Source organism: Cervus canadensis, chromosome 15 (genome assembly GCF_019320065.1).
Source record: "Cervus canadensis isolate Bull #8, Minnesota chromosome 15, ASM1932006v1, whole genome shotgun sequence".
In the NCBI taxonomy this organism is placed as follows: domain Eukaryota; kingdom Metazoa; phylum Chordata; class Mammalia; order Artiodactyla; family Cervidae; genus Cervus; species Cervus canadensis.
In genome coordinates, this window is record NC_057400.1 from 50,545,646 (window position 1) to 50,566,126 (window position 20,481).

At 37.9% G+C, this 20,481-nt stretch overlaps 1 protein-coding gene across 3 annotated transcripts in view; it reads left to right on the plus strand.

Moving 5' to 3' along the window:
* Positions 1 to 2,931: 2,931 nt before the first annotated feature.
* Positions 2,932 to 20,481, plus strand: part of GORASP2 (golgi reassembly stacking protein 2) — a 28,701-nt gene continuing 11,151 nt past the window's right edge. The window contains exons 1-5 of one of the 3 annotated variants that reach the window (XM_043487917.1): positions 2,932 to 3,178; positions 16,498 to 16,578; positions 18,107 to 18,310; positions 18,997 to 19,083; positions 19,740 to 19,870. In XM_043487917.1, the coding sequence (XP_043343852.1) occupies positions 3,116 to 3,178; positions 16,498 to 16,578; positions 18,107 to 18,310; positions 18,997 to 19,083; positions 19,740 to 19,870 (566 nt within the window). In that variant the 5' untranslated portion in view covers positions 2,932 to 3,115. Of the gene's footprint in view, positions 3,179 to 3,321; positions 3,716 to 3,825; positions 4,261 to 16,497; positions 16,579 to 18,106; positions 18,311 to 18,996; positions 19,084 to 19,739; positions 19,871 to 20,481 lie in introns of those variants that run through there. The other 2 variants (XM_043487916.1, XM_043487918.1) reach the window with 2 other exon arrangements.

The following is a 20,481-nucleotide window of genomic DNA, read 5'->3' on the forward strand; positions in this document are numbered from 1 at the left end:
TCATCTTATTTTATTTCTTTTAGTCTGTAGATATTTGCTTTTGTTGGGCTTTGTTTTTCTGTTGCCTGTGATGTTTCAAAATACCAACTTGCCTGCAGCAGATTCCTACTTCAACTGAGACTGATTTGGACAATAATCTCCCAAGCGTTCCCTTCCATCATGACATCAATTTATATTAGCTTTGGCAACATCCTTGGGATTTTATTCTTTGCCCTCTGAACACACTTCCCCAAGTAAAAGAGGAAAATGAATGGCATTAGGAAAATAGAAGCAATGGTTATCACATATTCTCAGGTCCAAATCTGGTGAGCCTTGCACCTCACCCTCTACCAGTTGCCACTAGAGAAATAACACAGGGTTTGATGGGGCACAAACAGGAACAGCAGAGGTAACTTATTAACTGGTCCTGAAAAGGAAAGGTTTGGAAACTCTTCATCACACACATTCAAATCAACGAACATTACTACCATGTTCCCAACACTCAAACAAGAACTGGGAATCTAAAACGGAAAAATATGATCCTCAGTCTGAGTGAATAGACTATAAATGGTGGAAGACAGCGTGGTGGTGGGGGTGTGATGATGCTACCAGAAATGAAGGGAGTAAGTATTCCAGGAACTCAGGACAAGGAGAGAGTCATATTGAATTTAAGGGTAAATAAGTGACATTTGAGATGGGTCTTAAGGGATTAGTTGGAATTTTTTGAAATAGAAAATGTGGAAAACAGCATCTCAGATGTATGGATGAGCTTGAGTAAAGTCAAGAAGGTAAAACACTAAATGGTCTGTATGGGAAATAGCAGGTAGTCACTCGTAGTGCTGAGGCACATTATAGCTCTAAGGAAGGTGGAAGTTGCTCATGGGCTGCCTTGGGTCTACAGCCAGGGCTCTGCAAACCACGGCTTCATGCTGGACGTCTGGGAAACAAAAATTTTGACCATTGAACACAGCAATGACTTATGACCTCACCACGAAGAGGGTTATAATTGCCAAGCAGAACAAGAAAATAATCACCAAATCCAGTTCTTATACTTACTCCATTGCGTTAGTTTCATTACTTTGCTGAATTAGCTGACAAACACTCTGCTGAATATTAGGAACACAGAGCTGATTCCACTACCTTTCCCAGTTATTAGGAGCCTAATAACTGGAGATTTCATTTCTTTATGTATGTACTGGGTTTCCTAAAAACCTGGTATTGGTCTATTGACAGCAAAGAAAGAAATATTATTTTTGATTTTTTCATTTTAAATACTTTTGTTACAAAAGCAGTCCATGAGCATTTTAGAATGTAGAACCAGCCAAAACAAAAAGAAAACACCTCTGTCACTGCCCAGGGATCACTGCTGTTACCCTTGGTTGGTATCATGCCACATTTTTATATGCATATTATATATTAACATGTATTTTATTTACAAAAATGTTTTCATATTGTTTATAGGCATATTCTGTCTTATAACCTGATTTTTTCAGTCAATAATTTCCACTTTTCCATGACAGTAAATGCTTTTCTTCAAACAGTATTCACATTTTCCCAATTAAGCCCAAAATGTCCTTTACAGAAGATTTCTCCAAATCAGCCCCCAACTCAACACCTTTCACTGCATCTCCTGGTTATTTCCTTCATATCTCTTAACCCAGCATAAACCCTTTCTTTTTTAAAAAATGTTTATTACTTTGTTTTGGCTGTGCTGGGTCTTCATTGCTGTGTGCAGGCTTTCTCTAGTTGCTGCGAACAGGGGCTACTCTCTAGTTGCAGTGCACAGGCTTATCATTACAGTGGCTTCTCTTCTTGTGGAGCATGTGGTCATGGGGGCTTCGGTAGTTGTGGCACATGGGCTTAATTGCCCGAAGGCATGTGGAATCTTCCTGGACCAGGGATGGAACCCATGTCCCCTGCATTGGCAGGTGGATTTGTAACCACTGGACCGTCAGTGAAGTCTTAAACCCTTTCTTATTATTCTGACTTGATGAAAAGAACTGGCTAACTGTTCTAAAGAATAGCCAGTTTCTTTTTTTTTTTGGCGTGCTTGCTTCCTTGTGAAGTCATTTTATTTGTTCTTCTATCCTCTGTATTCCTGTAAACAGAAACAGGAAGATCTAACTAAAGGCGTGAGAGGAGCAAGTAAACCTTTTGGGCTGAAATACTTCATGGGTACTTCACGTTGCTTCATATTAGAATACATTTGTCCTGATATCTGGTTCATCTTCCGTCGCTGATGGTCAAATTGGCCCTTGGGCAGTAACTGGGGATTTGGGGGGCGCGGGGGAAGGGATAAAAGGAGGAACCGAATAGGAAAAGTGTGACTACAACTACCTAAAGGAAGTGGAATGGGGAACCCAGCCGGCAGTGCAATGCCAAGGTCATCCAACTGGGTTTCCCACACTGGCATCGCTCAGGTTGTGACCGACTGATCTTATTTTCACAATGAGGGAAGGCAAAAAACAAAAACAAAAAGAGAACTTTGATGGGTCCTCCATGACTCTCTAGGACAGGTGTTTTATAAAGGGGACATTTTCTTTTATAAAACTGAGCGGAGCTGGGCGGACGCGGTAGCCGGCTCACGGAGAGCCACTACCAGGATCCTCTGTGTAACCCGGAGACATGACCTACCAGTTCAGAAACCCCGCGAATCAGGAGCTCCCTGTGATTGCATCGGGCCCTATTCTTTTCAGCAGGAGCCCCTTTCCGGCCTCTGGCCACCAGGGAGAGCTACAGTCGAGCAACTGTTCTTTAGGAACAGCGGGAACGCGTCTAGATGAATCTTGTCAAGCCCAGGGACCCGTAGCAAGGTATCGAGGCCGGATGAACCGTATTTCTGCTCTCTCGCGAGCATAAGTAGGCCTCACCCCGCCCTCCGCTCCAGGCTTCCCTCCCTCCCGGGCCGCGTGGCGCCTCAGACCCCTTCGGGTGGCTCGCGGCAGGTGGCGCTGTCTGCGGCGTCGCAGCGGCCCTGGCTGCCGCGGTGACCATCTCCCAGCGGGCAGTGCGGCCCGGCTCTCCGGCGGCAGCGAGTGCCACGTCCCAAGTGCTACGCGGAGGAGCGGAGCGGACGGCGCGCGGGGGGCGGGGAGCAGCGCGGAACCCAGCCCGACCACACTGATCGCCCGCCGCCATGGGCTCCTCGCAGAGCGTCGAGATCCCAGGCGGGGGCACAGAAGGCTACCACGTCCTGCGGGTAAGGGCTTCGACAGCGGCCCGGGGGGCGGCGGGCGGGAGGCGGGGCTCGGGCGCGGGGAGGCGGAGGCCCCGACGGACTTCTTCCCGGGGCAGCCAGGCCCGACCCCGCGAAGGAGCGGCGGTCGAGGGCGCATCGTTGGACAAGGCCGGCTCGGGAGGCCGCTCGCATCCTGCCTCCCTGGAGCGCCCAGGTTCCGCCGCTTTGGGAGGACGGGCTGGAAACCGAGGAGGCAGCAGGCGACTTGGCCGGGGGTAGCCCAGGTGAGAGGGCAACCCTGACTCCTTTTTCTCTTCGCGGCCTTCTCAGCCCCCTCCCCTTTATTCTTAGCTCTTAAAGTTAGGGAAGGCTCGGAGGGGGTGGGAGGAGCAGTCTGCAAAAGAGGTAATGGTGAAGGTAGCATTTGAATTTTCCGAGAAAAGGAAACCTGGAACCCGCAGACTAGAGGCGGGGGGTGAGAAGGCTAGTGTTAATTCACCTCAGCGCTGTCTGGATGGCCGGAAAAGCCAGTTAGGCAACGAAACGAATTGCCTCGAAGTAGGTTTAACGGACTTAAACCTACTTGATTTTCACTGGATTTCTCTCTCTCCTGTGTCGCTGTTGACCTTCCCAACCCTCCTCTTCCACATTTCCTGGCGGGGGCAACTTCCGTTCTCCTTTTTCCTAAGGCTGCTCAGGGTGTAGTGAATTTTAAGATTTAGATCCACAGTGTAAAAGGTAATGGAAAGGAACTTTAAAAAATCCAGGTAAGTATAGGAAAGCAAGTTCAGTCACCAGGATGCAGAGAAACAGTATTTCGAAAGGCGTTTGCTCAGCCGCAGCTATGAGCAGCCTGGATTGTACAGAGCTGATCCTTTCCTCAAGGAATTGGGAGTCCTTTCCTCAAGGAAGTGGCAGTGTTGGTTGTGTGTGTGTGCTGTGACACCTGCGTGAGTGATAACATGATGGACTGTTAACAAAGTGGCCCCAATCCGTGGTGCTATTTCAGGACAAAATAGAGTGTAAATAGATCTCAGCTCCTCAGCTCCTCACTGAAAGTGGGAATGCTGCGCTCATCTTCTGCCTTGGGTCCCATGTTCCAGGTGAGAGAACATTTCTTAAACTAAATTAGCAGACATCTGCTTAATGGCGCTGTGATCAATAACCTCTCTGATCTTCAGGATTATCACAGCTAGTTGTCCCTCCATTCTGCTAAAAATTCCCCTTGAAGCCACACTCTGGGTCGGAAAGGATAATTTTCCCAGAAAATAAAGGGAATCTATATATAAATCATAAGACCTTCCTGTTCCGTTTAGCTAAGCCAATCCCCAGGTGCCACACTAATGGGGGACATGGAAGGAGAATTGTCAGATCCCAGATGTGAAGTGGAAGTTAGTGGCAGTATTTTTCTTTGTATTCTCTGGTTTGATTCCTACCTCTCTGCTGTGGGGTGTGTTGTCCAGTATTAGGAGCTGATTGTGGCCATGAATCCCCAATGATAATGTTTTCTAGGTAAAGCACAGTATTAATGAGTGTTAAAAGTCTGTATGAAAGCTGTACACATCAAAAGAATTCCAATTCGGTGACTTCTGTTATTGACTGTGTCGGATGTTAAACGATTTGGAGTGTTTTTTGTTTTGTTTTATTTTTTACATAGGTGCACCTCAGTAAATCACTCATATTCAGTCTGCAGATGCAGAATTACTAGGGACAACCTTAGTTTCCAGTCCACATCTGGAGCATAAATGTTGCAAAAGATGAAGTAATTCTTCTTTCATTTGAGTTTTATTAGAGGGAGCTTTAAAAATAGTAATGATCATCTACTTTAGGAGAATTTTTTAAATGTTTCAGACTTCCTAACTCACTCTGCCCCATTCTGTAATTGGTTTCTTTATCTTTGTTTTTAGAGGAGGAAAGCAAAGTACTATGTTAAATCTCAAAATATAAAAATCTTATTTTCATTTGTTATTGCCTAAATTATGGTTGTATATTCTGTCTCTGGATTAGTGAGCTTGTAAACCAGAGTAAATATGGCAGGATAATCATGGAATAAAATCACCCATGTTTAATAAGTTCTAGAATGGTTTAATTAAAAACTAGTTTTCTTTAATAATTCTTTGGCTGTTTCCTTGCTAGTGATAAAAATTTGTGTAAGTATGTTTTGAAATACCAGTTTATAGTGCACACATATTCACTGCTAGTTGTTATGTTATTTTTAAATTGTATTCCTGCAATTTACAGATTGAACTTTCTGTTTTTTCCATTATTTTTCTATATCTGTTGTTAGATTCTGCTTTAAAAAAGTACTTAGGAGACAACTTTGAAATGATTCCAGATTTTCTCCTATGAATAATTTACTTTTTATCTATTATGTATTTATGTATTAATGCACATTTTCATGTTGTGATCATATTACATAGCCAACTCTCCATACTTAACCTAGAAGTGACCAATATAGTTTATGTATCCTTTCAAAAGTGTTTTATACATGTAAAACAATCCACAGCGCATCCCCAACTTTTAACTCTGCTTTCTTTTATAACTGTTAGAATCACATGATACATACTGTTAGACACCCTGGTCTTCTTAATTGGGAAAAGCATCTTCTCTGTCCTTCCCTAGCAGCACACAGAGAGTGGCTTCTCACTTTCTCTTAGCTCGTTAGTGAATCTGTTGTAAAATAGTTTGGTTAAGCACCACCCCCTGGTGTCAGACACTTAGTTTTTCTAGTCTTTTGTTGTTACAGGTATTTATCTACAACCTTAAATGCTACCTTTTATCTTCACTGAATTGTATTTCCCCATATTAGTGAATTCTAATGTCTATTTATAGGAACATTGGTCTCTGTTTTAGTAAATTAACATCGTTTTCTGATTATCAGCACATGTTTATTAGAAATCATTTGGATAAGTTCAAAAAGTTTAACAAAGAACCTCAATTACCTGTAATCTTACCATCTAAAGGTAACTACTGTTAAAATATTTTTCCTTGTCCTTTTTTTTTTTTCTGTGACTAACATTGCCCCTTAGCCACATTTCACAAAGATTTTGAGTAATTTAACATATTTAAGTATATTACAGTATGGCCAAAAGTTATCATAGGATGTTAGCTTTACAACTTATCCAACAGCTGAGGAGCTGTTAAATAAATTATGGCCTAACTGCATATTGGAATGCTATGCATTCAGTGAAAATTATGTTTCAAAACACTCTGGGTTCATAGATGTGCCTTCACATATGTGTATTTGCATATGCATTCAAGTGCCCAGGAAAATGGAAAGCTAAAAAGCCAGGATATTAAAAGGATAATTGGTGGATGGCAACATTTTTATTCTTTTAATTTATTTTCCCAACATGTTCACAGTGACTGAAATATTTGTATATTTTTTAAAAATATAGTTATAAAAATTATTTTTTTAAAGTGGACTACTAGTGGAAGATTTTAAAATTTGCTGAGAAGCTTCCTTTTAAAAATAACGTTATAGGAAATTTCCTGGCAGACTCCATAAGCCGCGTGGTATGCCCAAAAGAAAAAGAAAAGAAAAACAACGTTATATTTTGGATTTCTATATGGATTGGGTCCGATTCTGTGTTCACCATGCATACCACTTTTATTCCCATTCTCTAATCCTAACATAAGGCAGGAGAAATGGTAGCCAGGACTTCTCAGCCTTATTAGAGGTTACTCCAGTTGAAGTAACTGTACTTAATAGAGAATTCTTGCCTAGATTTTCCATTATCAAGTGAAACCATCAAGGCCATTTTCAAAATTTTTGGAGTTGCTTTATGGGTGCCCCTTGTAAGATATTTCTAAATGAAAATGTTCAAATTAATTCCACTACACTTCATACTCTTTGAAATGGGGGATATCTGAGGACATTCTGGAGCCAGTATTCACAACAGTATGGGGACATGGAAAATGTCATGTTCACTATTCCTTATAATTTCCTCTGAGAGATTTTGAGATGATGGATGTTTTGAAGGAAAGGCCATTGAGATGAATTGCGTCTCCAGTGTAATAACAGGCCTTTATCTTCCTTGCCATTTGCTGCGTACTGGGCAGCATTAGGTATTCTCCTTAGAGGATAAAGGGACAGTAAGTGAAATTATTTCTATAGAAAACAATACCAAGACCATATCTACTGTTATATAGATGTACTCTTTCTTAATGTTACCTAAGTAATCTACATTAAATCCTGCAAGATTTCAACTTCATTCTTATTTTGAGAAAATGAAATCCCATTATTTGGTAGCCATAATTTTTTTTATTCTAACACAGTGTTTGACTTTTTTAACTTATACCTCCATTTGAAAAACATAAAAATCTCACTATTAGCCCCTCCTCTTTTCACTCATTCTGAAAACAATGGGTGCAAAAAGAAAACAGTGGGTTATTTGAGATTTTCCAAATATGGTCTTATAATTGAAAAAGCTTTATAAGCACCATTTGAAGATTCTAACCTCCCAAAATTGACCTCTGCTAAAGGCTATGAATTGTTTCATAAACATATTTTGCTTTCAAATGTAGAATCAGAATACTTCATTTATGACGAATGTTTTATTTGGGCTTCTTTGGTGACACTAGTGGTAAAGAACCTGACATAAGAGATGCTGGTTCGATCCCTGAGTTAGGAAGATCCTCTGAGAAGGAAATGGCAACCCACTCCAGTATTCCTGCCCGGGAAATTCCATGGCCAGAGGAGCCTGACTGGCTGCAGCTTATGGGGCCACAAAGAGTCAGACACAACTGAGTGACTGAGCACAGGCCACAGGGATGTTGTATTCGTTGTATGAAGCACAGTGTCGGTGAGCCTGAGGACACTTTCAGAAATTGTCAGTATCGTTGAGCATAAACTTTCCCAATGTTAATAAGCCTCAAGCCAATTAATACTGCCACGTTGTTTGTATACCCTTATATATTTTTTATGATGAAGAGTATTCTTACGTATGGACTTAAGGATCCTTGTTTGGAGAGACCTGCTCTTGGTGGGTGATTATGGTATTTGGCTCTGGTCATTAAGTAGTAAATACACAGAACTGGCTTTAGTGGCTTTCTGGGTCAAATATTGACAGGGCTTTTTAATAATTACCCTGAAGTTTTCATAAGAATTGAACTTAGAAAAACCGCTAACATCAGTATATTCATTTTGTTGGCTTTAATATTCTATCAAAATGGTTATTTATATTGCTTAATTCACTAGTAAAATATCAGTTAACAATTTAATAGAAAATATCCATAAAGATTTGATATGTGCTTTAGAATCTGACTGTAGCTTGTCTTGGGAGTTGTAGATTATCAAGTAAGATGATTTTTTTCCACACAATATATGCAAAGCCAAAGGAGTTACTTTGAGAGACTGTGTATGTCCTTTTGACATTGCGTATAAATTTACTACAGCATGAAGAGAATGGTGCTGGGGTTCTTTGGGCTTTGCTTGTGTGTGTTTTTTTAAGCACCAGTGAGAAAGCATTTAAGCACATTTTCAGCAACAAGGAACCTTGTGGACATGGATAGATACATTGAGAAACGATCATAACCCACTATTGGAAACCACCCTCATGAATCACTAGATTCTAGTGTCATTCCATCAATTCATTGTTTTTCCTTGGACAGATTGTTGAACTTCTCTGAGCTTTGTTCTTTTTATCTGAAAAGTGGGGAGAGTAGGAATGCCTCCTCCAGTAGTAATGCCTTTTTTTAAAAACTAAAAACCACATCAGATAGTGTATATGAAAATACTTTGGAAAAGCATTGAGCACATTGTTTATTAAAACTATGCTGTCCACCACCTCATTGGTTATTCTGAAGATTAAATGGCATATTCCATGTAAAGCACTTAACATAGGGTCTGGAATGTGATTAAAAACTCAATAAATGTTAGCTGGTGCCTTTATAAGCATTTACATTATTTTGTCACCCATTGAGAACCACTACTGTAGTGACAATACTGTTAAAATAAACTTGTAAACATTTTAAATAGTATTTCCACTTAGTCACTTAGCAGCTACTTTTTGTCCATGTACCTAACTGTGTTCTTTACTGCTATTTTAAGTTTTGGATCAGATCAGACCCATTAATTCTATAAATGTGCTTAATTTTTGCAGATCCTCATTTTTGAGGAAATTTTTTATCTGTATGTTAAAAGACAGATGAGTGCCAGTGTTCTTTTCGTTGCTTTGCCATTTTTGTTACCGAACACGTGAACTAAAATGACTAAAAGTCTGTATGATTAAAACAATCTTGTTGAGTTTGATCTACACTATAGAATCAATAGATAGCTTAGCAAGAGACTTATTTCTTGCTGAGTCATTAGACCTTAAAGGCTGTCTAGTCAGCCTCCTCACTGCACAGCTAAGGAAAAGGAACAGGAGAGATTATCACCTGAGGTCACAAAGCAAGTTTTCTTTCCCTAAGAAACAGGTACCTGAGGTGGTATTTGAAGAGTATAAAATGAGGTGGCATGTTGTCAGAGTTTTAGTTTCTTTTGGAGCAGACTGGTTTCTTTTATTATTGTTTATCTAACCTACAGATCTATCTTAGAAAGGTATTATGTAATGATGGGTTTTTACTTCAGTTAGTTATCAGAATTTTATTTCTGATTGCTCCATATGTTACAAGTTATAGGGCCAGAATCAGGAGAACAATATCTTTTGAGTTATTTTGGTAGAACATGTGAGAAGAATGTTTTAACAGGTGAGCCTTGAACTCTTCTAGTCTGTTTCAAAATTATTTACCACACAATTGTGCGTGCGTGCTCAGTCACATGAGTCGTGTCTGACTCCTTGCAACCCCATGGACTGCAGCCCACCAGGCTCCTTTGGCCATGGAATTCTCCAGGCAAGAATACTGGAGTGGGTTGCGATGCCCTCTTCCAGGGGATCTTCCTGATGCAGGAATCAAACCCACATCTGCATACCAGTCAGAAGCTTGGATATCTTTGCATATAAGCTTATAAAACACCTAGTCTGGTGATATCCTGTGTTCAGAAAGTCTTATGTGGTTTCCTTTCGTTACTTTAAGGTATTAGTTCTGTATCCTTTAGTTGGAAGTACATAAGTAACGAGATGAATACTTCGCTGGAAATCAACCCAGTATAGAATGATGAGGTCTGTACACAAAGAAGTCAGTCACAAAGATCACATATTGAATGATTTTATATGAGACATCCAGAAAAGGCAAATCCACAGAAACAGGAACTAGGATAGTGGTTACCAGGGGCTGGGGCAATGAGGAGCAGCTGTTTAATGGGTACAGGCTGTCTTCCTGGGGTGACCCTTACTAAGTCATGAGTTTTTGGTACTTCTCTATTTTGACATTTGTCAGTTCTGTCATGATTGACTAAATCGATCTCAGAACCCCACTGAAACTGCCTGTAGTGATTGAGTAAATCCGCATTAGGGATTATTTATGTATAGTTGGTGATTCAGAATCCAGCTTCCAATCATTGGTGCTAATTTATTTTTGTGTAGTAGAGATGGCTGCCCCTTCACTGTGCAGTTTCTGTCATAAACTCATGTTTTGCTTCTTGGAAGAGTATAGAATGTGTAGCATATGCCATCTTGCTTATTGTAGCTGTTTTTTCTAGAGTGCTTATGGAGAATTGTTTCTTTTAATGTTGTGAAGAAGAATGAGTGTTAGAGCAAGTTACTTTGTGGCCTTTACATTGACTGCTCAGTCCTTTTAGACTTAATTGTTGGCTTTCAAACTGTGTCCCTCGTAGGTGAGGTGTTAGGTGTATGTTCTTAAAATTGTGGTGATTTCATTTCTACTTTTTGGATAGAAGGACCACATCTTAAGACTTTTTATACGTAAGTGTACTGCTTGATGAATTTTCAGAAACAACACACTCGTGTAACCAGCATTCTTTCCCTTTCTGATGACACCCTTCAGTTCAGTTCAGTCGCTCAGTTGTGTCCGACTCTTTGCAACCCCATGGACTACAGCACGCCAGGCCTCCCTGTCCATCACCAACTCCCAGAGCTTGCTCAAACTCATGTCCATTGAGTTGGTGATGCCATCTAATCATCTCATCCTCTGTCATCCCCTTCTCCTCCTGCCCTCAATCTTTCCCAGCATCAGGGTCTTTTCAGATGAGTCAGTTCTTCGCATCAGGTGGCCAAAGTATTGGAGTTTCAGCTTCAATATCAGTCCTTCCAATGAATTTTCAGAACTGATTTCCTTTAGGATGGACTGGTTGGATCTCCTTGCAGTTCAAGGGACTCTCAAGAGTCTCCTCCAACACCACAGTTCAAAAGCATCAATTCTTCAGCACTCAGCTTTCTTTATAGTTCAACTCTCACATCCATACATGACTACTCGAAAAACCGTAGCCTTGAGTAGTCAGACCTTTGTTGGCAAAGTAATGTCTCTGCTTTTTAATATGCTGTCTAGGTTGGTCATAACTTTTCTTCCAAGGAGTAAGCGTCTTTTAATTTCATGGCTACAGTCACCATCTGCAGTGATTTTGGAGCCCAAGAAAATGAAATCTGACACTGTTTCCACATTCACCCCACCTGATTGCCATGAGATGATCAGACCAGATGCCATGATCTTCATTTTTTAAATGTTGAGTTTTAAGCTAGCTTTTTCGCTCTCCTCTTTCACCTTCATAAAGAGGTGAAAGTTCCCTCTTCACTTTCTGCCATTAAAGTGGTATCATCTGCATATCTGAAGTTGTTATTTGTCCTGGCTGTCTTGATTCCAGCTTGTGATTAATCTGGCCTGGCATTTTGCATGATGTACTTTGCATGTAAGTTAAATAAGCAGGGTGACAATATACAGCCTTGATGTACTCCTTTCCCAATTTTGAACCAGTGCGTTGTTCTTTTGTTTAGTATCTGCTAAATCCTTTTCTCCATTTCTTTAAGTTGTCTGTCTTTTTAAACAGATTTATTGAGATTATAATTTACATAGCATTAAAATAATGTTTTAAACTTTACAGTACAGTGGTTGTTTAGTATATTCACAGAGTTGTGTAACCATCATTAGTATCTTCATTCAGGACCTTCTTATCACCCCAGAAAGAAACTCTATACCCGTTAGCAGCTGCTCTCTGTTCCCCCTGCTCCCATCCCCTGGTCACTAGTAATCTACTTTCTGTGGATTTGCCTATTCTGGATATTTCTTATAAATGAGATTACATATTATATGGTCTTTGTGACTAGCTTCTTTCACTTAGCGCAGTGTTTTCAAGGTTCACTCGTGTCTTAGCATGTGTTAATACTTAATTTCTTTTTATTGCCAAATAATATTCCATTCTATAAGTGTACTACCTTTAGTTTATTCATTGATGGGTTGAAGGACATTTGGCTTATTATCACTTTCTGGCTATTATGAATAGCACAGCTATGACATTTGTGTGCAGGTTTCTACATAGACATGTTTATTTCTCCTGGTTATATACCTAGAAATGAAATTGCTAGGTCCTGCAATAACTCTGTATTTAACATTTTGAGGATCTGCAAAACTGTTTTCCACAGAGTCTGCACCATTTTGGATTTCCACCATCAGTGTATGAGGATTCTAGTTTCTCTACATCCTTACCAATCCTTTTGTTATTGTCTTTTTACTTCAGCAGTTTTTGTGAAGGTGATGTGGTGTCTTATTGTGGTTTTACTCTCCTCCTTTTTGATTTGCAGTAGTTTTGGATTCGTTCTAAATGCAGTTCCTTTGTTGAATACATAGCCTATCTCTTCACTCTCTTAATTGTGTCTTTGATGAGCAGAAGTTCATAGTTTCAGTAAAGTTTATCAAGTTAAAAAAAATTATGGTTAGCTTTTTGTGTTCAGTTTAAGAAGTCGTCATACTTGATGATCCAAAAGATGTTCTCTTGTTTTTCTCTAAAAGCTTCTTTGTTTTACCTTTTATGTTTAGATTTGCTATCCATATGGAATTGATTTTTGAGAGACAACATTACAGAAATGATTTGTCTCCTCCTCTTAGCTAACTAATGTTCTGTGTCTTTCCCTCGTTTTTTTTAAGGAATGAGAGAGAATTAATACATAGCCAGAAAAATAATGCAGTGTCCAGGAATTAATAGCTAATAAAAATTTGCCCTCAGGTGGTGGTTTGTGGAATTAGGAAGTTGAACTTAAGATTTGTATGACTCTTATCATATGCCAGAGACTTCACCAGGCATTTCATGAAGTTTAACTCATTCAGTCTCTATGGTAGTCTTCTAAAGTAGATGGTGTTATCTCTTCCTTGCAAATGAGAAAATTGAGACCCAGGAAGATAAACTTTTCACAGCTCAAAAAACTAATAAGTAGGCAAACCATGACTCAAAATCAAGAGGGTTTTGCTCTAAAACTCTTTTATCTTTTCATTGTACATTTTTTCCAAAATCATGTAAAATCTTAATTATTAAACTTTCAAATTTAATTTATCCATCTTAAACTTCCATGATATTTGGCCCAATAATAAATAGCCCATGAGGCCAGGTATATGTATTTTTTCTTTTCTTTTTTCTTTTTTAATTAAGATGGTTCAGGAAGCTGGCAATGAATCAACAGTCAAGAGATCTCTCATACGGGACAAGGTAGTGGAGTGATAATCTGATGCTTGAGATATTAGATGCCTGAGAGATTCTCATCAGTAGATAATATTGCCAGAGAAACTTGCCTGTGTGGATGTTTAATTTGCGTTGTAGAGTTTATTTTCCATGCTGTAAAATGTAGGAAGTTCTGTTTTAAAGAATTAGGGTCAAAGAGAGCATTCTCTAGGGCCCCCTCTGCTGGCTTCCTAGCCATAGTTTAAGTAAGATACCTGGTTGCCAGAGTTGTACTGGTACTAACAATGTAAATAAATTTAGGAAAGAAATTAATTTCAAGGTCCATTAGAAACAGGTTGATGTTTGTCGCAGATGAGAATGAAAAATAGAGAAAGGATTATCTTGGTTTATTTATATTAGAATCAAAATTTAGCTATTGAATCTTTTGAGTTCTGGGGAAGAATAATCCTAATGGTATTGGAGACTTTCCATTTCAAACAGATAGTGGTAAAACTTGATACTTGGAGGGTGGCATGATAAGAATCAGTGTGTGGGATCACCTTTCTAGGCTGATGACATTACAAAGGTATTCGTAAAGGTAAACTGTTGGCAGCCTCAGCGGAGAAGTCTGAAATTGATCAATCGACTATTTGGTTTCTTAAAAAAAAAAGGTGGTAATTTGGGAACATTCTGAATCAGAGAATTATTTGATTAGTTGTGGACCCTGTTACATGAGAAATTCCTCTCCAAGGGGGCTTCTAAGGTCTGCAGTAGCTATCTTCTTTTCATACCTCAGGCATTTCACACCTAATTGATAGGAACCTAACAGACAGGCATTTTACACCTAGAGGATCATGACCTTTTGCCAGCTAGCTATGACTCAACTTCTCTGTTCTTATTGTAGCTCTAGGCAGCCACCCTTTTCCTTTTTGAGTTGCCATTTAAGGAGAAATCTGTGTGCCATTTTGGGTTCTAGACATTTTGTTTGATAATATATAGAATATAAAATATGCCCCATTTAGGAAAAGAGTATAAAGAAAATAAGCAGGTATGTACTGATTATTAGAACCAACACTTTTAAATAATAAGTCCCTTTGATATTTAACTTGTTTAATTTACAAAAATGGTTTTAGTCCCACATTTGCAGGAAATTTTACATAAAGCAAAATCAGTTTTGGTAAGTTAAACATTGAGCCATTTTTATAAAAAACTATTCCTTACTGTGACAAATGAAGAAAATCTAGTTTTTACTTTGGAGGCAATAATAGTATACTTTGGCTTTAAATGAATAAAAGGTAGCATTAACCCAAAAATAATGAGTGTATCATCAGTTCAAGATTAAGTCTCATTTGTGAAGTCTGATATTAGAAGGACATATTCTGGGAACAACTTGGGTTCTGTTTTGAAAGTATTCAAATGATTTGTTACTGTGTGAATAGCTGCAGATTTGTATGTGGATGGATGTGGATCTTTTATTTGCATTAGCGTCAGAATTGATTATTAAAACTGTTTGGACTATTACAGAGGATCAACCTACAAATATAGTGCAAACTCTTTTCATGGGATAATTTTGACAGTATTTAGTAACATCAAGCAGAATAAAAATTCCTTAAAACATTATGAAAATATTTTAGAGGATATTTTATTTATCCTCTATGAAAATACTTCGAGGATAATAGAAAAATTTTTTCTATTAACTTTTTGCTCTTTTGTCATTTCACTGCCATTACTAGCTACTTGTGTTATTGCAAATTTAGGAAGTTTAATAGTTTATTTTAATGCATTTGAAATTTGAGATGCTAAACATTGAGTTGTCGAGAAGCTAGGTGAATCTTAATCTTCCAAATAAAACCCTCTGGAAGTCTAGCTGCATTCTTCCTTTCCATCCTTCTCACTGAACTAATGGTTAATAAGATATACTTTTGAGTTTCATCCCTGCCATTTCCCCACTTTGAGATCATAGGCAAGTTATAAAATGGTTTCTTCACCTGTAAAATAAAAGAATTGCAAAAATCCGTTATTTTAACACTTTATTTGGGTCATGGAGACACCCTTTAAGAATCTGATGAAAGCTGAAAACTGCTGATTCATACAAAATGTTGCACATAGTTTATTTCTGTTCTCTACCATCTTGTTGTCTCTAGTTAGGGACATTATCCTCATTTTTCATACTTCTGGGTTTTTACTCATATTATTCTTTCAACTTTCAGATGTTTTTTCTCACCCCCCTTAGCTTTCCTTAGTTCTACCCTCCTTTTAAAGCACAACTCATTTCATTTTTCTAGGAAACTACTTCACTCAGATTTAATCTCACCCTTAAAACTTTGTGCCTGTAACTCTCAACCTGTTTGCTTTCGTATTACAGTTATTAGAGGTCTGTGTGTCCTCCGTCTCCCCTTCTTCTTGCCTGTTATTCAGCAGATTATAATGTTTTGATAACAGCAGCTGTGTTCCTACATTAGTTTGGTAACCAAATGGTACCTTGCTAGTAGTAGTCATGGGATAAATAGAATAAATTAATTTGAATTTGCCACTTAGTTGTAATGATTAACTGTCTGCTATGTCATGTGCTAAATGCTGGGAGGATTGTTTCCTCCCACCCCCTAAAAAGTGGAAAGTAGTGTGAAATAGAACCAGAGGGAAAACCTCATATATGAGATGAATTTAAAGAATGCGTAGAATTTAGGGAGCTGCAGGGGCATTATCTGGAAGATAAGAGAAATGAGAAAACTAGTGAGTACCTGTGTTTTCTCATAAATGAGATTAATCTGTTTTTACTGAAGTGGTAGATATTAAAATTTAACTTTAAATTCATAATTAAGCTTTGCATTTTTCATTTTTGTTTTCACAGGTACAAGAAAATTCCCCAGGACATAGAGCTGGACTGGAGCCATTCTTTGATTTTATTGTTTCTATTAATGGTTCAAGATTAGTAAGTTCAGCTTTTTGTAGTTTCACCTATGATATTTTGTCATCTTTTGAAAATAGAGATTTTCAGATTATCTGAGATGGATATTGATTTATTCATTAGTTACAAACATTACATAGAGTATGATACCAATAAAATAACCATGTGTTAGTAAACATGAGAACGTCAAATATATTGATAGAATACTACACCTCACACTCCAGTGATCAGGGGGAGGAAGAAAGACACTGGAGACTTCTACTTTGTATATTAAATATTTATTTATTTTTTAAGCAGAAAGATGTGATTTTGTTGCTTTTTCAAAAAATGTCAGACTTTTATAGGTTATTGACAAATGATTTAGTAATGACTCATTCTCAAATAACTTGTCAATTTTCTTGTCACTCAGTTCCCTGATATAGAAATAGTGTTATAAAACTAGACAGAGATGTGTTCCAAAAGTGCAGAATTAAAACCACTTTTCAAAAGTTGCTTCTAGTTTACATGTAGTAAAGTCCAATAGGAAGGAAACTGTATTATAATTTCAGTAAATTCTTATGACAATGGCTATTTGGTTTATTTTTTCACAACAGTCTAAGTTTTTGTTCATTACTTACTGACATGTCTTACATAATGGCCTTTATTCATTTACATAATGAAATATTTAACATACTATTTCCTACCAGTTTGTACTAAGTGTATATGTGAGGAGTAAAGTCCAAAATTAAACTTTAACTCCAGCAGTGTTTTAGATTTTAAAATCAGTCACGCCAACTCTGTTAGCAGTATGTCTTCTTGTGGAATAATTAGAGTTTTTTATCACTGAAGCCCTGGATCATTTCAAATAATGGTGGGTTGCAAATTCCATGATTCCAAAGCTGGCTATTAGAAAAAAGTCAGAAGCTGTTGCTAATGTTATTGAACACAAGTTTGTGTGCCTGACGCACAGTCAGGCCAAATAATACCGAAATGTTAGAGTTTATAGCAGAGAAAGGTTTATTCCAGGACAAGCAAGGAAAACTGGTGGTTCATGTTCAGAAAAACCCAGATTCCCTGAAGGGTTTCAGCAAAGCATTTTTGAAGTCAAGGTGAGGGAGGGTTATCCCAGGGTATGTGATCATCTCATGCACAGTTCCCTGATTGGTTGGTGGTGGTCAGTCCTTAGGCATCAGAAGGTCTGTGGCTACCTGCTTATAATCTTCAAGTAGTTATTTCTTGCTTTTGGTGGTAGTTTTTGGCATCTGAAAAACTTAGGAAATATGCATGAGATACTATAATCTGGGTACTTGAGAGAGGAGCTACAGCAGAGGATATAGGGAAAGGCCTGTCCCCAGAAGGTCCTGTAGAATCCTACTCGGTTACACTAACATAAGTTCCTAATTTCTTGACATTCTTTTACTTTGAGGAATATTGAGTGTTAATGAAATCTCCGCTTATTGAATGTTTTATTTATGTTAGTTATTAATATTACTCCGATAGGGTCATAGGATGCTTAAGCTAATTAACATTAGATTTTTATTTTATTTATTAAGAAAAATTTCTATGTTTACAGAATAAAGACAATGATACTCTTAAGGATCTACTGAAAGCAAATGTTGAAAAACCTGTGAAGATGCTTATCTACAGTAGTAAAACACTGGAGCTTCGAGAGACCTCAGTTACACCAAGTAACATGTGGGGTGGACAGGGCTTGTTGGGAGTCAGCATTCGTTTCTGCAGCTTTGATGGAGCAAATGAAAACGTTTGGCATGTGTTGGTAGGTATCAACTGTGAACTGTTACTTGCAGTTTAAGAAACAGTGTAGAAAGGTGTTTTAATAGTGGTGGTTTCCAATTTGGGAGACTGTAGGGCTATTATTATTATTATTAGGCTACTTTTAGTTTCTGAAAATCAAAATTGCTTTTAAAATACATATTAATAAAAAAGAAAAACAGCTTGAGGAGGAAAAGCAAATGTGATGCCTAAACATTTTTTCTAATGATTTATCCATTAGAAGAAGTTAAATTAAAGCAAATAGCTGCAGAAATATTTTAAATATTTATAAAAATATTGTTGGTTTTTTTTTTATGTTTGGGATATTTAAATAGGTGTATCCTATAGCTTCTGATCCGACATGGTCTCTAACAAGACAAATATAAGAAAGTTAAAATTACTATAATGACTGAACTATACAGTTTGGAAGATTATTTTATAAACAGTAATTTAATGGGGATGCTCCGCTGGTGGCTCAGCAATAAAGGACCCTCCTGCCAATGCCAGAGACATGGGTTCAGTCAATGGGTTAGGGAGATCCCCTGGAAGAGGAAATGGCAACCCACTCCAGTATCTATGCCTAGCAAATCTCATGGACAAAGGAGCCTGTCCAGCTACAGTCCAAAGGGTCATAAGTCAGACAGGACCTAGTGACTAAACAATAACAACAGTTTGATTGTATCATCCTAGGAAGTGGAATCAAATTCTCCTGCAGCACTGGCTGGTCTTAGACCTCACAGTGATTATATCATTGGAGCAGATACAGTCATGAATGAGGTAATTTGTTTATTAATACTAAAAATAATTTAACATTTTCTCACTAATGTTTAAATTCAAGTATATTTGCATACTTTACATTCAGAGTTGAAGTTTAGGTCTTTGCTAATCAAGATAGCTTATGCTCCAGGGTGATAAGCAAAAATATGGAAGATGTCTCTTGTACCTCAAGATTAAATCAAATCCTCACTTTGATTATTGATTTCATTTTCTCTTTTTCTAAGGTAGCAAAATTGGCTTACCTATTTTAGTTGGATCCTTTTCCATGTTTGTTAGCTAGTGGAAATATGTATTACTCAATTACAAATGACAGGAAAAAAAGGTGCCCAGATAACCAGCTCTTAATAATAGGAAGAAAGCAGAATTTGTTGAATTTGGGTGTAGAAAACTTTTACTCAATTGCTGACTCGGTCTTACAGAACTGAACGTGAGGCCTTGCTGTATAGGTCGGTTTTAATAATACTGATTTAAGAAATGCTTTTTATGCCTAGGGGCAGGATCTGGTCTTTGTGTGTGTTTTGTTGTTGTTGTTCTTTCAGGTGTGTGTTTTGTTTGTTTGTTTTAGGTATTAACTGGGTTTGATATCTACTATTTGAGACTTACTATTCAGAAGTTCAGTAACATAAAAACATTTTTCTCCTATAATGCTTTTGCAGTCTGAAGATCTATTCAGCCTTATTGAAACACATGAAGCAAAACCATTGAAACTTTATGTGTATAATACAGACACTGATAACTGTCGAGAAGTGATTATTACACCAAATTCTGCATGGGGTGGAGAAGGCAGGTAAGGTCGCTTTTTTTACACTAAGTTACAACTCCTTAAATTTACCAGTCAGATCTGTTGTAAGCATTGTTTTTATTTTGAAACAAGTTATTGGTTTATAGTAAAACTTCTCGAGAAAGGCAAAGAGCCAACCTAGAATGTTGAATCCAATAATTCATTTTTTTAAAGCACAATTTAGTGAACATGGTACACAAACTCTAGTCCTTTTTTTTTTTTTAACTCATCTAAGCACAAACTATTTTGTTTTGTTATTTTAGTAAAATAGTTTTCAGTTTTATTTTCCCAATTCTCTCCTCAGCAGTGGGACAATACAGTGTAACTTTCTCTAGTTGCTGGGGGAATTTCTTAGCACTTGGAGGAAACTGTTGGCTTTCAGAAATGAACAGACCAATTTTGACCAAAAGTTAGGCAAAATTGCGACAATAAAAAGGAGTTTAGAAAGAGGGTCAAGCCAAACAGAAAACCAAACTTTATAAAATCAGTTTTCTGGGTCTTTTCTTCAAATCAGTTTCCTAATTTCAAAAAATCAAAGCACAGCATTCCTACTTAATATTATATCTGTAGGTCATTTATTGTTTAAATTGTATAAATTTTTCATTATTTCGAAAGTT